This window comes from Neopsephotus bourkii, unplaced genomic scaffold (assembly GCF_033783945.1).
Source record: "Neopsephotus bourkii isolate Nb327-2 ecotype Australia unplaced genomic scaffold, CSIRO-AGI_Nbou_v1 NB_1060, whole genome shotgun sequence".
NCBI lineage: Eukaryota > Metazoa > Chordata > Aves > Psittaciformes > Psittacidae > Neopsephotus > Neopsephotus bourkii.
The window spans coordinates 2,232,303-2,251,921 of NW_026901548.1; the positions used below are offsets into that span (position 1 = coordinate 2,232,303).

General features: G+C 45.2%; 1 protein-coding gene across 2 annotated transcripts in view; it reads right to left on the reverse strand.

Annotated features, from left to right (window-relative positions):
• Window positions 1-4,406: 4,406 nt before the first annotated feature.
• The window catches only part of COL20A1 (collagen type XX alpha 1 chain), a 49,871-nt gene continuing 34,658 nt past the window's right edge, over window positions 4,407-19,619 (reverse strand). For both annotated transcript variants that reach the window (XM_061361521.1, XM_061361520.1), the window contains exons 25-40: window positions 19,492-19,601; window positions 18,607-18,765; window positions 16,582-16,659; window positions 15,907-15,993; window positions 14,039-14,092; window positions 12,977-13,072; window positions 12,437-12,490; window positions 12,063-12,116; window positions 11,841-11,894; window positions 10,372-10,443; window positions 9,666-9,701; window positions 8,316-8,382; window positions 7,556-7,744; window positions 6,156-6,233; window positions 5,232-5,387; window positions 4,407-4,752 (exon numbers count right to left, since the gene is read on the reverse strand). In XM_061361521.1, coding sequence (XP_061217505.1) covers window positions 4,739-4,752; window positions 5,232-5,387; window positions 6,156-6,233; window positions 7,556-7,744; window positions 8,316-8,382; window positions 9,666-9,701; window positions 10,372-10,443; window positions 11,841-11,894; window positions 12,063-12,116; window positions 12,437-12,490; window positions 12,977-13,072; window positions 14,039-14,092; window positions 15,907-15,993; window positions 16,582-16,659; window positions 18,607-18,765; window positions 19,492-19,601 — 1,358 coding nt within the window. In that variant the 3' untranslated portion in view covers window positions 4,407-4,738. The remainder of the gene's footprint in view (window positions 4,753-5,231; window positions 5,388-6,155; window positions 6,234-7,555; window positions 7,745-8,315; window positions 8,383-9,665; window positions 9,702-10,371; window positions 10,444-11,840; window positions 11,895-12,062; window positions 12,117-12,436; window positions 12,491-12,976; window positions 13,073-14,038; window positions 14,093-15,906; window positions 15,994-16,581; window positions 16,660-18,606; window positions 18,766-19,491; window positions 19,602-19,619) is intronic.

The window sequence follows — 19,619 nt, forward strand, 5'->3', positions numbered from 1 at the left end:
CAGAACTGCCCTGCCACACTGGAGGAGGAGGAGAGAGCCACATAGATCTGCTCCATTAGCACATCAGAAATAGCAGGTGTGATTGGGAGTGCTAAGGATATGGCTGTGTCCCTGAAGAGTGAGCACCACTGTGGGATCACAGCGTTTTGGCTGGATAAGATGGGAACTTACAGTTCAAACTGGTTGCAAAGACATTTGGGGAGAAGCTTGGGTAATGCAGGTCACCAGCATCCTCTGCTGTGCACTAGATCACTGCTAAAATCATAGCATTTTTCATACAGAGGAAACTCCATTTCTTCTCATGTGGTATTAATATTTCCCCAGTTTTAAGTTTAAATAAAGCCCTACCTTCTGCTTCTGCTGTGCCTCCTTGTAAAATCTGAGGGGAAAACATAGAAATCAATACCTACTGCTCTTTCTTAGCCAGGTTATTCCACCTTGGGTGTTGTTAAGAAGGAAGCTATCCCTCCATAGGATTCAGTGATGAGAAACTGGAATAAAACTGGGCCATGAACCAGAATACAACTGTAGAATAATGAATAATTCTGCTGTTCCAAACCCATGAAACACAAAGAGAGGGTTTTTTTAGCATATGAAAGACTCCAGGAAAATGTATGCAGCAGCGCTGTTAACATTTGCAGTGCTCCCAGCTCAGAACTGATTCCCAGGAATTGACTGAACAAGCTGACACCAGAAGAGTGAGGAAGCAAGACTGGGATGCAGCAGGAGCTATAAAACTGTCTTGAAAAGACCCAGAGCAAAGTAACTGGTTTTTAAGGGTCTGGGGATGCAACTATTTGTGAAGAAGGGATTCTATTCTCACCATAGTGTTTCATTCCCATCAGTACAGCTCCACCGGCTATGAATGGACACAGAAGGCACAGAAACCTGACTGTAGTAATCTCACCACCTTCTTCCTGGTTTTCCCTGCGTCCTCTCTCCTCTGTTTCCCTTATGCTCCCTTTGCCTGGGTCATCTTCCCAGCCATAGCACACAGGATGCTTTCCCTGCAGCTGCCTGGTAGGGTGATCCATGTAATGCCCATTTCCCCAGCATTTTCAGGCCTGTTTTCCACCACATCCTCTCATTCTCCAGTGAGTTGATCTGCAGAGGTATCTGAACATCACTTCCCTATTGGATGAGCTTCTCTACAGACTTATCAATACACTGGCCTCAGGGAACTACATAGAGACAGACAGGCAGAAAGATGCATGTGTGAGATTCAAGATTCACACACAGGACTAAAGAAAATCCCTCTATAACAGCCCCAACTGCCTTGACAATGCCCATGGGCTCTTCCCAACTGCAGTGATGCCCATTTATAACATGATTTATGACTTCTATTATACCTACCAAGGATGGGTGGATTTTGTTTCCAGCCCTTTAAATCTGGTCAAACCAAGCTGCAGAACCCTGAAGAAGGACTTTTTCTGGCTGCTTGTTAGCATTGTTTCTGCTTCATCCCTGTGCTTCTTGCAGCTTACTCTTGAGACCCATTTAGGACCTTAAAATGATGCTTGTAGTAAAGTAAAGAATCTATCTCTGAAATGTCCTCAGCCTATAACAGAATCCAGCTGCACTGGATCAGTCAAACTGCAGAAGGGATCAAAACCCCCAAATTCATCCCAGTTTAAGGACTGGAGAATAGAAGTTGTAAAGAAACGATGATAACGATGTCACATCATGCACCGTGTGCAACAAGAAGTCTCTGTGACACTGATCACTTAAGGACAGTCATAAGAATGAGCAAATCAGAACAGGGGATTTGAATAGGGACTGGACAGAAGGGGAGTGGAGATGGCATTAGTCTGCAAAGCTGAAGAAATGTTAGGAACTTGTGGGGTTTCCCAAGGACTTGTTCAATCTGTGCACTGAGGTTCACCCAGGTTTATCCAGAAAACAGGTTTATCCAGAAAAACTGGTTGCAAACTTCCATTTGTAGCAGTTAAAGCTCTGAGAACACAAAGTCCCTACTTAAAAAAGATCTGCAGGTGAGGGTTTTAGACCACGTTGCTCATGAATGACATTATTCTTAACTGCAGTTTGCATTAGAAGGGATAAATTGGGGCAGAAAAGCACAGAGCATGCTAAAGAGCAGCACAAGAGGGAAAACAACAGACTGCACAGTGAAAAGTGTGGGGTATTAGCGTTCACAAATGGTTTCTGTACTCACTGACAGAGGAGGGAACTGCAGCTTGAGCTGGGCATCTCCATCTCCACCTTTAGGTCTGCACCTCCACCTTTAGGGCTGCTGCATTACTCCAGTTGCTGAAATCTTTTCTTCTCGCTTTTTAATAGCATCCAATGTTCATTGCTGGATTAGGACACTCTCAGTGCCTAAAATCTGTCTGCAGAAATGCTCCTTGGCTTCAACGAACTGGGTCACAAAGCACTTGCACACAGGCTCTGTGATGGACTAAGTAGCCATGACTTCAAGTAAATAAATTCACTTCTGGGACAAAGTTTAGGAACATAAATGGGCAAATTTCTTGTGCTAATCAATATTCCTTCTGGGACCCAATTTTGTTACAGCCTGACCCTTCATGCTGTATCTGAAATAATCAGACAAAAGCAAAGCAAATACCACACGAAATTCCACCAAATAGATGAAATCCCAAGGCAGGCAGTGAGGTGATGTCCATAACTCTCAAAAGCAGTTGATAGAGAAAGATAAAGGAACCCTTTACTAGATCTGAAGAGGCAGAGCAGCAAGTTCAGAGCTGGGTATTTGGCTGCACTGATTTAAACCAGAAAGAAAGCAGAGTTACCTGAGAAATAGAGACATTCCACATCGCACTGCTTGACTCACCCAGTTTGTGAGGAAGGTGTTTCCTAAGAACAGGTTTAGATTCTACTGTGCAGGGTACTCCTTTTACCCCCTCGCTTTTCCTTCCCACTGCTTTGCATCTGCCAGTTATCACTGCTATTGGGTTTTACATTCAGTGCTAAATTCAGAGCTATTCTGAATGCAGCTAAATGCAGGTTGGGTAGGTTTATTTTCAGAATGCCTTCATTTCACAGAGAATAGAGAAAACACCTTATAAATGACCTGTATAAATGGCAACATCTATCACCCCAGAACACATATGCAGCGTGCCTACCCTACCAAACGCATCTCTTCCAAACACCATGTTCCCAATGCGCTGTATACTTCAGCTCCTCTGACCTCTCCTTTCTCTTCTGGCTGGAGCTTTGTCTGCAACAACACCTAAGCTAGAATTCTATTTTATGTGTCAAGGCAACTCTGGGAAGCTCCAAAGTGAACAGAAATGTTACTTCTATCAGAGTAGTATTTATATGCATTTTCCTATACCTTCCAAAGGGAATTATGTCATACTGAAAACATTAATTCTTGGGAGTGTCTAGAGAATGAACATACATTAAGCCAAGGACTACTTTAAATGCTTACAGGATGCAGTAATCACATTTTTATGTGACTTTGCTCTGATATGTTCCAAAGTTCCTTTAGCAACATTTCTTAATTCTATGGGATTTTTCCATAATAACAAGAAGAAATAAAATCTAGATTCATTGCCTAAACAATCTAATTTTCCTAAGGTAGACCTCTTTCTCTTTGGGATTTATGTGACAATCTACTCTCTAAACGTGGCTGCATTTGCTGTTAAGTCATAACCATATGAATAGTCAGCTACGAGTCTGCATGGAGCTACAGAAATTGCACATCCAAACTATGTGCATGATGCTCCACTTTTTGCCTCTTAACATCCCTGAAAAACCCAGACTTTTGGCTTCATTCTGCTTTTGCAAACGATGGAATATTTTGTTGCTCCAGGTGTAAATCAGTTGTTTGGGAAGCAGGGGCAGTTTGCAAGCAGTTTAACCTAGGGATTGTGAAGGAGGAGGTATATTTATATCAGCAGCTGTATGGGTTGTTGTAGATACACATTAGGCTGTGGCTCAGGCAAGGAAAGGGGTGTAACATGGCAATTACCTCCATGTCTCATAGATAAATTCAGGTTCAGAGATATTCAATTCTACCTGATGGAATGTAAAGCAGCTGCTCAGAGTGCAAGAGGGAGAGATGGAAAAGGGCAGTAGGTTAATCTCCAGCTCCTCTCAGAACACGGCTCTGCTCTGCCTGATCTGAGGCTTTGCTTGATGGTTACCAAGCCCCAGAGAATGAGGCTAAACTGTATTGGTCACATCACAGGAAGGTTATCACACTGTCTGCAGCACTTGTGTATGTAACACCCCTGCAAGGATGCCACCAGTGTTTTGCCAGTAGCAGAATCAGTCAAAATGATGCTAGGCTTTGTTACCTTGTGAATCAATAGACAGTGCAGTTTTGCTCCAGTGGATTTGCATCTTTGGGCACGAGGTGATGTTTTCCTCTGTGCTGGGGACCCAGAATAACAAATGACCAAAAGAAACCACAAGCAGACAAATGGGCAGAAATTATCTGTTATTTCTGAGCATTTCAATACATTATTTCTTATTTTCTTACAAGTCTGTCAGCCTCTGTCTGTGTCTTTGTCTTTGGGACATGCAATGTGAGCTTGAACACTGCTGTTGTCCGCACTGAAAATCAGACGTATGTCTCCTTTGAACTGGTGGCTTTAGTGTTTGATTGGCTTGTCCATGTAGAAATGATGGGACATTAAAGAAACACAAACAACACATCTGGTGTTCAGGTTCCTGCTTCTCTTGGAGTGCATGGAGCTTTCACCCAGAGTTTTCCAGGGCTAAGCAATGTCTTCAGCTGCCTCCACACCAGCCGTCAGGGGATGAAATCTGTGTGTGGAAAGGAGATGAAGCCACTGAGAAGAAGAATAAATCAGTGTCAAGTACAGAGAAGAAGTGGCATAGAATTAATTCTTTTCCCTTGTAAATCTTCATTTCAATGCCAGTGATTTTCTTCATTGCCCAGGTCTTTGTACAATTGAAATGTATGTGTAGGAACTGAGGTATTGCTCCTTTCTATCCACCATAGAAATATTGCTGGGGACATTAGGAACTGAAGGTACCCTCATGATCACTACCTGCTGACTGCTGCTGCAGTTATGTCTTCAGCTATGAAGGATGGCTGAGGAGCACTCAGTTGAATTGGCTTTTATCCCTATGAATCACATGTGAATCAACCTGCTTGCTTTACAAAGGAGGCTTTTGTAGGACTGACAGTGCCTGAAGGATCAGCAAAGGGCTCTGCCTCATTAAAGAGAAGTTACTACCTATGAAACAGCAACTTTTGTACCAAGATAGTCAGGACTTACCTCTCCTTTCTGCTCCATAACACCCAGAGATATCACAGCCCCCTGGATATCCAGACTGCCCAGGCTGCCCTCTGACACCAGGAAAACCTTGAGGACCAACATTCCCAGGGTAACCCTTCGGACCTGGTTTTCCCAGCACAACTTCTCCTGGTGGGCCTGAAGAAGGAGAAGCACTGTGAGCTGTAGCACATCTACTTTAGCTGCTCCTGTGTAAAACCTCTTCTGTGTTTCCTCCACCCTACATGGTGGTTGATTTTCTGAGTATTGTTTCCTCATTTTGGTGGAAAAAGGGGTGGAAAATCTCTTCTGAATCCCAGTAACTAAAAGGGCTTATTCTTGATCTTGAGGGTGCCCAGCTTGGCTAAAAATGGAGCCTGGCTGTGAGAATCCAAAGTCCACTTATGAGTCAATGCTGAAAATCACCTTAACCCCAGTATCAATCCCAAAGTCATTGGTTTTTAGGTATTTACACATAAATGTGCTTTCAGCTAGAAAAATTTAAATACAGAAGATTGTATTTGACCACGTCCTCTTGGCAGTGCCTGGCTTGATACCAGTGGCAAATTTCCCACTGATTCCAAGTAACAGGGATCAGGATGGAGTACACCAAATCTTAGCAGATTACTCAAAAGCTCTTTCGCAAGCTGGATTTTCAGAGTTTCTTTTCTCTGAGCATCTGGTTTTGCATACAAAAAGGCAGCAGAATTAAAGTTCCCTGGATGTGTCTCATATCTTTAAAATACATCATTATCTGGGAATGGGTACCAAAGTGAAAAACTGCCTAGAGCAGAAAAGAGCCAACCAGAATGGTGTTGGGGTGAGAAGGTCGGTCTGCCCCACCATAGTGGTCCTATGGCTGAATGATACTTTGAATCTGACAGCTGGTGAACACTGGTCAATACAAAGAAGCTGTATTCACTCTACCTGTTCTGCCTCTGGGTCCTTGGATCCCTTCCTCACTGGCTCCAGACATCCCTTTTTCTCCTTTGGGCCCTGGGGCACCTAAATGCAAATAAAAGGTAAGTGTCTCTGCACTGTATTCTGCATTTCACCCTGAATTAATGCTCCTGTAGTCTCCCCACCAGGCTCTTTGCTGCTGGAGTCACAGCCCCGGCAACACAGAGAAATATCCATTTCCTATAATTTCGTATGGGCACCTGCTCTCGCTTCCAGAGTAGCCATTTGCCTGTGACCAACAGGGCTCCAGCTAGCACTGATTTGCAGCCTGATATGGGTGAGAATGGACCTTTAGCACAGAGAAATTCATAGCACTGGTGTTCATGCACTGGTCTGAGTGTGAGGTCCGGTGCCATGCTCTTCACATGGGTCAGACAAATAACAAAGCTGAACTGTCCCTTCAACCAGGCACTGGTAAGTCAGGACTCCTGTTTTTCCATAAAATTACTCCTGAAACCAGCACAGCTCAGAGAAATGGGTGCATTTTGACAAAATATTGGTTTTCTTATTTTAAGATGGAAATATTTTGATCAGCCATGTCCTTAGGATTGTTTTTTCAGTGAGATCTGTTTTCTCACATCTCCTTGCTTGACAGGCTGGAAACATCTGCAGGTTCTTACTTCCCTTTGCTCTTAAGTGATGTTTTGATAAGTTCTGAAGATAGCAGGTAAGACTGAATAGTGACAAAGTAAGGAGTTAAACAGGAGGGCTGTAGTTACTCAGAGGTGTTAGGATGCTCTTGTTTTCATTTTATTCTACTACTTGAGCTGCTGACATACGTTTTCTGCAAATCCAAGCAAAACATATTCCCACCATTCACTCATTCATGTGCAATAACTGATGCCACTTCCTGAGATTACATTAATCTATTTCTTTAGTCATGTGTGAAGCTTTTGTTGTTGGAACTACTGCTCCAGAAACCCACTTCCACATTCAGTATCACTTCAGTTGCCTTATGCCTTCATTCAGTGATTTCTAAGTCTCGTCATTTCTGCCCAGAGGTGGTCTGTTCTGCCACCACATTCATCCAAATGGCTGCTTCTTTTGCTTTTCAGTACAGAAACCCTCCTGCCCTCAAAAGTGAAACTCTCCATCCCCCCAAACCTACACAGGGCAGCAACCTGGCCTTTCTCAAAGCAGAGCTTGCAGAAGGAGTGGGCTGCATCTGTCTTCTCCCTGCTCTTTGGCCTATCTAACTTGGGGTTCTCTTCCTAGAAGAGAGAAGTCCAAAAGGAAAATAGCAAGGAGATGAGATAATGTCATGGATTGCCTTTACACTTTATACTTTACTCTTTTAGTGCTTGAAACACTATAATGTTTAGTACCAAAGTGTAATAAAAGATGCTTACAAATGCTTCTATCCATACCTCTTTCTCCAGGATACCCATCTTTGCCTGGCTGTCCAGGGATGCCATTTTCTCCTCTTTCTCCATTACTCCCAGGGGGACCTGGAGGACCTGGCGGTCCTGGCTCTCCTGGTTTTAACCTTTCTTCCCAAATAGGAACTGGCTTCCTTGCATGTTCATGAATGAATGAGTCAAATTTCAACACATGAGCTGAGAAGGCAAGACAGAAAATGAATGTTTTCTTGGTTGGGAGATTCCGAAAGGAGACAGAAAGGTTGTCAAGGAATGTTGCCTAAAAAGGTACTTTAAAATGAACAGCTAGTGCTAAAAAGCTGCCAGTCCAAACTGAGAAAGGCAGAAGCTGAGGAGGAAGATGGACAGCTGAGTCATGACTTTGCTACCTGACCTTGGGCAAACTACTGCTTCTCCTTGTGCATCACAGCACACAAGCTGTACCAAAAGTGCCTCATCTCAAGAGGAATCAGCACACAAATCACCAAAAGAATAACTTCCTTCAAATGGGTTTCAAGTTTTTCCATTTAAGAAATAAAGGGATATTCACAAAGGATTTTCCAAAGTATTTCACAGATCTCTGTGTTAATGCCACCTAATAAAACCAGCATAGCACTGGAAGCCTGTGATGGGACACGAGCGGTGCTCAGGATGGCACATGGATGGAGGAGCTCCCAAGGCCACTACTGCTTCATGCTGTCTCTCCTTTAGTTTTGTTCATTGCTGGAGAGGTACGAACACATTCAGGAGCTGGGCTGCTTATACTCACTTTGGATCATCCGCTCACAAGCCTGACTCACGAGCTGGTAAATTGTGGCCAAGGACTGTGGTTCCCCCTAAAGCAAAACATTGGGTTTAATTAAAAAAGAAAAGGAAGCATTAATATCTTCAAACAAGGCTGGGGATCACCGGGCACGACTGCTTTCGGCCCATTCTTTCTCTCAGCTGGAGTTTCAGAGCTATTAATTACTGTGAAATGCAGCTTTATTTATTTAACATGAAGCTGGGAAGCCGTAAAATTGAAATTGGGAAACGTCAATAATTGCTTTTCTCCTGCACATCAAACAGCCCAGATTGACTCTCAATAACAACCAAAGGTACCAAACAAGGGGGAGGAAATTTCACTCTCATGTTTTATCAAAAGAAGATGCTAAGCCTATAACTCAATGCTCTCTGATATGGAAAACATTTAATATGATCAGATATTACAACATCCTATCTTTGTCTAAATCTTTTATGAATATTGATTCTTATTGTATTCTGAATAAATCACATAAAGGGTTTTGGAAGCTTTACTGTTGTAGGGAAAAGTGATAAAAAGGCCAAAAGCTGCTTAAAAATAAACTATCTGTGAAAATTCATAATTTACACATTGCATGCTTCCAAACCCAGTTATGAAATGCGCAGCTCTGGCTGGATCACTGCGCAGATTACACAGGCTTAAAACATTAGCTCTGCACAACACCCAAGGAGGGGGGGGAAGGAAAATTCCACTGCCAAATGAATGAAAGGAAAAGGAAAAGCTGGTGGGAATGGAAGGAGAATATTGTGAAAAATTCCAGTGCTGAGGCATTCCCTTGAGACAGAAGAACCTCACCCCTGCCTGAAGCCTAATTCACGAGTCAGTCTTAGCAATGAGACTCAGACTCCTAGCAAGACACAGGGCTTCTTTTTAACCAGAGGTCAGGATGAGAAACCTTCTTCCCACAACAAAATAACCTCCAAAGGCACTGTGGATCTCCTGAGCATAAAGGCTCTGTGCTGGGGCACAGCAGAGGGTTATTGCACAAGTCCACTCTTATGCAGTGCGGAACAGCTCAGTGAAGCCAAGTGGTTTGGTTTTTCCCTCTCAGCAAAGGATGGGTTTCCAGTTGGCATTTCTTCTTCATGACTACAACTGATACTAACGAGCTCCTGACTGCTGCAGGGTTGTTTCTATCCCAGCAGCACAGCCTGTACAGGTGAATGAAACTGCAACAGGCCATAGGTACAGGAAGCTGTTCAACACTACAACGACTTGCTTTATATGTGTGAGTGTAGCTTGCAAAACAGGTTACCCCCACCACACATCTGAGTGTAGGATACAGAAGCAGTGATGTCTAGAATGAGAATAACTCACTTTTTCTCCTCTTTCTCCTTTTGGACCAGGCAGCCCCTATGAGGAAAGAAAAGGGGAAAAGATGTCTAGGGAAAAGAAGAGCAGAAGAAAACAACAACAGAGTCAGTGGGATATGGGTTGTATTAGTGGGACATGGAGCACAAAGTTTGTTCCCCACACTCTTTATCTTTTCCTTGACTTCATGACTGACTAGAAGAGCTTCAAGCTCATAGGAATATTTTAGGTTCGACTTAAAGAGTACGACTGCTAAAGCAGCAGCTGGAGCAGTGGCAGAAAGCACCAACGGGGATGCAGAAATTCCTCAGTCTCAGAACAGATTTCCCAACATAGGAGGTGGTTTTAATATCTGTGAAGAAGACATAACTGACATTTAGACCTGCAGTTGCCCCTATAAGCCCATCATTGCCTACTCCAGCTCAGGTTTGATTTCTTCTTTATTATAGAATCTCACACCAGAAATTTATTTGGGTGTTGGATTTTATGCAGCTTTTGAATCTACAGAGAGCAACCAGGGGTGGGATTTGTTAAGCGCCTTATCAAGAGTTAAGCATCACGGCCTTTGCATATCCAGGTATCTCCTTAAGAAGGATGAGTGTGAATTCAAACTATTCTTTAGACTCTGAGGAAAAGCTGCTGTGGGAATAGCTTGTTCCACCCAATTATTTCATGTCCTGGCCTTCTTTGAGACCTACAAGCAAACACTTACTGTTGGTCCAACATCACCCGGAGGTCCCTTCTCTCCACTGCTGCCTCGAGAGCCTGTCACCCCTTGGAAACCCTGCAGAGATAGAAGTCTGGTTACTTCCTCACTTTCTTCTTCTTCTGCCCAAGGCTGACAACTCCCTACAGCTCCAGGGGCACCAGCACTTTGAGTTTAGAGGACTCTAGCAAGGGTATTGGACCCTCAAGGTTTATGGTGGTGCCTTGTCCAGGCATGACTCCAGTTTTAGGAGTATATTGTATACGACTCAAATTCACTTCATTTCCTATTACTGCATCAGTTATGCTCAAGCCAGCAAAGCTGAGTTTTGCCAACAAACTCCCATGTATTTTTTACCCTACAGGCTTTAGATTCTTCACTGTATATTCATATTTAGACATAGCCTAGAGGATAACTCTTTCCTTCAGTCTCCTAATACCATGCTGTTCCGTTCTTTATCCTTTAAGATCTGTGTTTGCCTCTAATACTTTACAACAGTAACAGCAGCTTAGAGAGTAGGAAATGCCTTCTTTGGTCATCCCTTTGTGAAAGTTTCTGTGCCCTTTGGAGCTGTAAAGGGAAGAAAAAAAGGGCCAAAACCAACCAGTAGAAACACTTTTTTTTGTAATGTCTCAGCTTTCACATTTAAAGTCAGTAGAGATCAGCAACTCTTGATCGCTGAATATGAAAGGAGTTTTGAAGGCAGCACCAGAACAGCTTCAAGAGCCTGCTCTGAAGGCTGCAGAGCTGAGGTTCAACCCTGCCAGCCCCACATGTTCCCAGGATGAGCAAGTCAAAGATATGAGCTAAATTCAACCTTAGCTCCCATAAATACCTAACTTAGAACAACCACTGTGGGATTTAATGCAAAGGCAGCAGTGAGCAATCTCCATCTTATACTGTTCAGGCCTTCCAATTCCTTATCCTTGAGAATCGGTAACTATCAGGTCCACCACCCATCATCTAAACCCGAATTTGGTTGTTTCCTATATAAAGTGTTCCTGTTTCACAGAACTTGGCAGGTTTGTGGTGCCTTCAAATTAGCAGACGGATGTAAATCAACACATCTAAAGGTTCTGTTATCCTGGGCACAAGAGCCCTAGCAGCAGATACTGGAAACTGTGTGTGGGGAATCTTTCACACATGCCTGCATCCTCCAGCTCCTGCTGATTTCAGGCTAACAAGCTCACGTACCTTAAACTCAACCAACAGTTGAAAACAGTAGCACCAGGAAAGCAAAAATAGCAAATCAAGCATCTCTTTTCTGGGCCAAAACTTCCCTAGAACTTGGCAGGAAGAGGTTTTTCTTATTCTGCTGATGGTGGCAGAGAAACGGGACATCTGCTCAATGTGCCAGGAATTCCCTGTGATGCCTCAAGAAGAGGTTTTGTCCTGGATGGCAACTTCTCATCAGAAACCACAAGCTCCTGCTGAGGAAGAGGTTTCAATATGCATCACTCATAGCAAGTACTCACCCTTGGTCCAGGAGGTCCTGGAGGCCCAGCTGTGCCTTCTAGTCCCCTCACCCCCTGCAAAGCCAAATCCATTTGTAAACGAGAAGATTCAAAGGGACTTTGCAAGCATTGAGGTGGTTTTCTGTGTGTTTCTTTTAACTTCTGCACTGAGTGCATTAACTCTCTGCTTACAGCAGTATATGGGGCACCCATGAATGAAAACTGAGAGGTGAGGTGTTTTACCTTTGCACCTTGAAGACCATCCCTGCCTGGAGCTCCCTGCACACCGGGAATGCCCTGTAAATCAGAATTGCTGGGTAAAGTTGGCATCTGATTATCATGCCCTGCTTCATCTTGTAACAGGGAACATAAGAAAACAGATGGAAGAAGAAACAGTCATTCATTAAACATATCAATCACTGTTATCCCACCTTTAATTCCATTCCATCTAGTTTCCAGGTTGGTCTATCTTTCTAACACCAATTGACTCAATTTCCCTTGGAAGAGTGATGACAGTTTCCAACCAGCAGCAACTCTATGGCTTTTCAGTCTTGCTTAAAGTAGTTACTGGGAAAAATGGGGGAATCTTTGGAACAATTAGAAGGAATGGTGCCTACCTGCAGGCCAGGACTTCCAGTGTCTCCTTTCTCTCCTTTAATTCCTGGTGGTCCCTTGGATTAAACCAGAAGCACATAGCTAAGCACATTGCAGCATCCTTTAAGGCAAACTCCATCCTGCTGCTTCACATCCACATCCCAGCTTACTCCTGCTGTCTGTGATGCTACAGAGGAATTTACAGCCCCAGCATGTGCATGGGGGTTCTGCCGTCCCAGACATGCACACAGCACATGCTTCTCCTCTACTCCTTGCCAAGCAACAATGAGCATTGCAAAGGAAAATGCCTGAATACTCCATTGGGCTGTTTTCGCTTAAGACACGCTAGGGAGAGAGTGGACAAAACAGTCTTCTGCCAGAATGACTTAGTGCAGAGCCTCGTCAGCACGAAAACCTCGTCATCTCTCTCCAGTGCAGCTGCCCAGCTGTTAGCAAGGGTGATGTGAATTCACAGCTCATGTTCTGGGGGCTTTGCTGAGACACCCGTTGCTGAGATGTGTTCTAACGGCAAAGAACGAATGACAAACAATGCAGTCACATACCACAGGACCCTGCACCGTGATTCCTTGGGAACCTGGAGAGCCTTGCTGGCCACTAGGACCCTCTGGCCCTACTTGCCCAGGTGGGCCTGGTTCACCCTAAAGCCAAAGACATGAAATCAAACATAAGGAAAGAAAGCAATGAGTACCTGTTCTCTACTTGGGCTGCACTGTGTGACCTGAGTCAGCATGAACCATCTACAGGACTCTAGATGAAGTCAGGATAGTGTGGGAATCTGTAATAGCCTCAGGTGCCTCTGCATTTTAGGTCCAATGGTTTAGTGCATCTTTCAAGCTTGGCAGTGCTCAAGGCCAGGTTGGACATAGGGGCTTGGAGCAAGTTGCTCCAGTGGAAGGGGTCCCTGCCCATGGCAGGGGTTGGAACAGAATGAGCTTTAAGGTCCCTTCCAACCCAAACCATTCTGTGATTCATGGGATAAGAGAGCAAAGCTGCAGATCGTGCTTTGCAATGCACAATTCACCAAAGCAGCAGGTTGTTCCCGCTATTCAAGGTGGCCAGAGAGGGAAGGGAATTGTTCCTTAACCCATGGCTGAGATCTGCATCCATTCTCATTCCCTCCCCAGTCTGGAGATTCACACCCAGCCATTCCTTATGCTCACCTCAGGGCTGCTCCTGAAGGCTTTGTGTGGTTCTTGCTCTGCTTTGCTTCTCACATTGCTCTGCCCAGAGCAGTACCAACCTGTCTGCTTTGGAGGCAGCCAGAACAAGCACAGCACAAAGACTGACCTTTTCCCAGCGAGGCTGCTTACAGAGGACATTGCTAACCACATACATTGCATTAATTCAGTGCAATCAGGCTCATCACCTCAATTTCCAAAACCCAACTGGGCATTTAATTAACAATAAGTTAGTCCATCTTCCTCAATGCATTGGTCCTTAAGGCTCTTTTTGGTGCAGTGAGGCAGTCTCCAGCCTGAGTCCAGCTCAGATCAGGAATGAGCACATCCAGCTCCACTAACAGAGGAGTCTACGCTCCTGCACTATCCCTTCAGCACAGCCTGAAGCAAACAAAGCCAGAGGTAACGCTGAGTACCAGCACTCACCTTGGGTCCTGGCTCCCCCTGCTCGCCTTGGGGTCCTCTCCTCCCAGGGCTGCCCTGCCAGCAGGACATAAAGCTGCTGTTAGGAACATCATAGTCTTTGTTGCAGTGTAGCCAGGAGCCTAAGGGCAGAAGCTGGTGCACTTTGCTGTGCACAGTGAAAGATGTCCCCTGCCCCAGGGAGCTTGGAGAGATGAAGACAAGCAGAAAAGGAATCAAGTCACCCAGCAAATATGGAAGAGGAGAGATGAAGTTTCTACCTGTTCAACCTCCTCTCTCTAACCCCCCAGTGAATCCATGTTGCGACAGCATCACGTATGAACATGGGAACACACTTGAGAAGAAGAGGTGTTCACATCTACAGACTATGTTGGTTTTTATATCATCCAAAGAGAGCAGATATATGCTGAGAGTGGGGACAGCAACCAGCTCTGGGGTGACCTGGCTGAGTTCTGCATCTGCTTAACTGGATTTAGGAGAGAAGAAACCAGTCTTCTGGCATTAACCAACATGATGTGAACTTTTGACATCTTAATCTGAAAGCTGCTATTCTGGAAGCTAAAAAACAATGGATTTGAATGAAGAGGCATAGGCAGGGAGCTTTGGGAAAGGTGCTATCAAAAGCTCATTTCAGAAGTCAGCTGGACCTGGTCTAAGCCACTCCTTAAGGACAGTGATAATCGCAAGGTGGGACACAGTCTTGTTAAGTGGAGTTGTAAAAATAGCTTCTGTAACTGCAGCAAATTACCAAGGGGTTAGTGGTGTGAAGAGGAGGGTATGTGTCAAAACTGCATTTTCTCTAATGCTTAAAGAGCCCTGCCCTACGGAGCCGTTTAAACCACAGGGCAACGCAAGCTGGTCATCATGCACGTAGGATGCGGAAGCAAACTGTGCTGGTGGAGTGTGCTGCTAATTAAACTTCCACCAGAATGAGCACTTAATTACTCTGCAGTGAGGCTGCTGCCCCTTGCAAAGCCTGACACTGAATTCACTTAAACCACAGCAAGGCAAGAGGTGATCTGAAACCTTTTCACTGGAGGATGGAGGCTAATGTGTATTTAATGGCTATTTTCCAGGTGAAAAGCACCTGCACTGGTTGAAATGGGCAGCTCTGGTGGTCAGGGTTCAGCTGCCTTGTGCAAGTCAAATGTGTCAGACCTGCTTTGGGGACAGACAGGATCGCTTTCTCTTTACACTGCCCCCTCGCAGAGATGCTTGCAAGGCTCCCATTTAACATAGAAACCAAATAGGAAGGTTTTATGGTGATCTTTGTTGTGTTTTCAAAGAGTTTTGGAGCCTCCAATCCATGAAATCTCTGCAGGCACCGGGGGTGACCTGTCCTCTCCTAAGAGGATTAATGTGGCACCAGGAGCTGCTCAGCCTGCTCCCAGCTGTAGCTGTTGTGTTGCCAACTCGCCATTCTCCCTATTTCATCGGCATCTGAAATCTGAAGAACACCTCTCAGCCTTGCCCTGGTACGAGCAGGACACCCCTGAGATCAGATCAGAATGAAAGGCCTCAAGCTGCACCAGGAGAGGTTTAGGAGATAAGGGATATTAGGGAAAACTCCTTCCATTATAGGGTTGTCCAGCACTGGAAGAGGCTGCCCAGCACAGCAGTGGAATCACCATTCCTGGGGGTATTTAAAACACATGTAGATGTGGCACTTGGGGACACGGTTTAGTGGTGGCCTTGGCAGTGCTGGGTTAATGACTGGACTCAATGATCTTAAAGGTCTTTTCCAACCTAAATGAGTCCATGATTCTATAACCTCATGGAGCTCCAGGATCATCATGCTCATGCCTGTAACGCCCAAAGAACGTGAACTCAAACCACTGTGTGCAGTGCACAGCAGGAAAGGGTGAACTTACAGGGGGCCCTGGGGGTCCTGGTAAGCCCGGGCGGCCCGAAGTGCAAGAGCAGGCAGGAGTTAAGGAAGGACAGGTCTCCTCATCCCTCTGAAATGAAAGCAAACCAAAGTGGCATGAGCAGCTCGTAGCACGGGCAGGGTGGATTTACACAGGTAACGTTTGCAGTGCTTCAGAATTCACTCTTTCACTTGGAGAAAGGCAGAAATCTTCTCTCCTCCACTGAGAGGTTATTGTGAGCAATGGAGTGATTGAAGGAATAAGTTCAGACAAAGAAATATGAACCAGCCCTGCCTGCAATTTAACATACACTGGAAGGTGCTTTTCTCCTTGCTAAGTATTTATCCTCCCCACAAAGCAAGTGTCTATATTGAGGAGAAAGTCAAAAGGATGAACAGGGGGATGTTGTGATTCAGGGCTGAGGTGGCAGCAGAGCCATAGGGCTGTCAGGGCTGCTGCCACAGCTGAGATCAACTGCACCAGGATTTGGAGTTCTATTTCCTTCTGAAGCAAACACAGCCCTGTTCACTTCGAGAAACACACAGATGTTATTCCCAAAAGAAAAGGGGGATAAAACGTTTTCCCTGTTGAGTCTATTTATTTGCAGTGTCACTTGAGTGCCATGGCCTCATTCCATCACCCATCATGTCAATTAGCAGAGGGGTCCCTTTGTCTTACCAGCGCAGGGAGATCACAGCATCTGTCTTCCTCTGCCCCTGTGCTGCTGCAGGTGATCTGCAAAGACTGCAGCTGGAACTGTGGGAAAAAGAGAGGTTGACAGGGAAGCAGCATTGGCACAGATGGTCCATCACCAGATCTCATGGCATTCAAGTGCTACAAATAACCTTCAGTGATAATCCAACAGGACTCTTCCATGTGATCCCAACTATAACTGTGCCCCACAAAAGCCAGAGCATCAAAGTACCCCCAGCCACCGAGTGTTTTACAAGCCTTCAGGTTGCAGTGCCTTGCTAAGTGAGACAACAGAACAGGCAGCCCAACGCCAGCAGAAGCCAAGCTTCCAATTCACACACAATCCTGCAGCAGCAGGCAGGTTCTCACATAATTGGGCTTCAGCATCACCAAAGTGTGAAATCAAACTTTGCTTCGCTCCCCTTAGGGACACAGAGATAAGAGTCTATGTGGCAGCAGCAGTTCCCAGGATAGATGTGACCCCAACCTGTCTTTCTCACCACATCCCTCACAACTGCCACATCTTCCCATTCTGATTAATAAAGGACCAGGCGCTGCACAAAGCCAAACCAAAATAATGAGGCAGAGATAGATCCTTTTACTTCTCTTGACACCATTTCTCATCTTTGCTTTTTAATTCCACTCCATGCATTTAACAGTGAGCAGCCCAGGGAGTGTGACATGCAGCATACAGATCCAGATAAGCCCATAAATCAAGCAGCATTTAAAGATAAATTAAATCAGGTTCTGTGATACCCAGTAATGAGACACTGCTTTCTCAAGGGCAGCAGAGCTGTGGAAGATGGAAAACTGATGCACTTGAAAGGCAATGGAAGTAGGAACAGCATGAAGATCGTTACTTAGCTAGGTCTGTCTGCTAAGCTGTTAGCAGGGAGAATTGGGAGGGACAAGGAAAGCACAGATTCCTGCCTTGTTGGCCACAGGCTGGTGATCAAATTGCCATAGGATTTATCTAGGAAATAAGTAAATAGTGCTTGGATACCACTGTCCTCTGCTTTATTATGGAGCTGACCACTTTTTTCCCAGTATATCCCAGATTCTCTCTTCGCAGTTGAGGGGGTGTATGGGACAAACTGGTTTTTACTGCACTGCTCTGAGGCAAGGGAAGCTGTAAATAACTGATGTGCTGTTTTCCCCTGGACTTCTGGAGCTAAAAGCAGAGCTAGGGAGTAAAAGCTTCACATTAGTCATGAAGGATTTCCTACAGTCCCTTTAGCACATTGTGAGTGATGAACTTGCCCCTTTTTCTGCACATATTTGACATTCTTCTTTTGGAGAGTAAATAAGGCAACAGGCTATCAGGTCATCCCATAGAGGGGTATGTTGCTGCCCTTAGGATAATGCACTGGGCTATCACAGGGCATGACACTGACTTCACGCTTTCCTTATTCTTACTCTCATAGGGAATGTAATGCAGACCCTGCTGTGTGATGCAGCAGGGACATACCTGCAGGCTGGTACTGGGGGTTTGAGTTATTTTTCAAGTAGCAGCTGACAAAAAGCCTCTGTCATTATTTTCCTATCAGTTACATGCAGATAAGCAAACCCAAACACGCTGGAGACTGAGGCACATCCAGCCCTGCTGCCTTTCCCCATAGCACTCACTGGAGGCTGACATGCACAACCTTCCCTTGCAGAAGCAATTCCCAAACCCTCCTGTCTGCTTCAGCATCTTAGTGCAGGATCTGCGCTTCCCCCATCCCCAGAGGATGCAGCCAGCTGAAGGCACCTCCGGGGACACGCTCCTGCTGCTGCCTGCAATCACAGCTCTCACACAGAGGTGGGAGGCGAAGGGGGAGATGCATGAGCTTGGCAAGCTCATTAAAATCACAGAGATCAGCAGGATCAGGACACAGTCGTGCGTCACAGCAGCGTTTGGAGGCATTCAGAGTCAGAATGATGCGAGATGGCACTCCTCCCCATCTGCCCACCTTAGCTCCAAGCTCCAAATCTAAGCCCTCCCCATCTCCAACACCACTGGGGACTCACCGGTGCGGACCCACTCCTGGGTCCTCTGGTCCTGGTCACTTTTCCCAGCATGATGAAGCCAGCGGTGGAGATGCTGCCCACGGTGTTGATGGGTTTCTCGGCTATTTTCTTACAGTCCAGATACAGTTTGATCTTGAAGTGGCTCACAGCCACGTGTACCTGGGTGGTGGGTGGAAAGAGAAGGGTTGGAGCTTCGTGAGGAGATGAGGGAGTCTTTTACTAGACACTAATGACTTCTGCCCCGTTCCCAGCCTGCTGCTGATACTGGTGGTGTGGTTTTAATGAGCAGATGGATCAAGGGGGCTCAGGAATGAGTTTCAATATGTGTCATGTCTGCTGTGCAGCACTGCACTTCACCCTGACATTCCCCTCACCTCTCCTTAGGAGAAGCCTTTCTGGAGCTGTAGTATTAAATAATTCAGTTTTCAGAACTGGATGAATAATGGAACTGTCTACAGATAATGAGAGAAAGTGCTTGATGCTTATTTGGGCGGAACACCTTTGCTTCGAGGACACAGATGGCCAAAACCCCCAGTTATGGGTGATAAGGTGGCTTTATCTGAAGACTATATTCTTCATTCTATTCACCAAAATCCCAAATTCTATAAAAGATTTATTTTGCAAATTTTCCTTATTATTAAGACCTAAGTTTTGGAGTTTCTGCAGGGAAAGGGAAGCAACCAACATATGGAAATCATATTTTGAACATGGGATGAACCTTATAAACGTGAGCATATCAGATAGGGTTGCTGGTTCCCCAGCAATCTGGATGCAAAGCATCTCTGTATAATCACTCCTCACTTTGAACTATTCACATCGATAGCATAACACTCCCAGCCTGGAGTGAGATCGTGAGCCACATTTCCTCCCTCTCTTGATAAGGACCTTATGAAAGCTCCCATAGAATATCTTCTTCACTTCCTGCTGGTCGAAGGAGACTTCCTGCAGATCAGCCTTGTAGTCATGGTTGAAATAGGTCAAAGATTTCTTACTGGCTACAGGGAAAAGAGGAC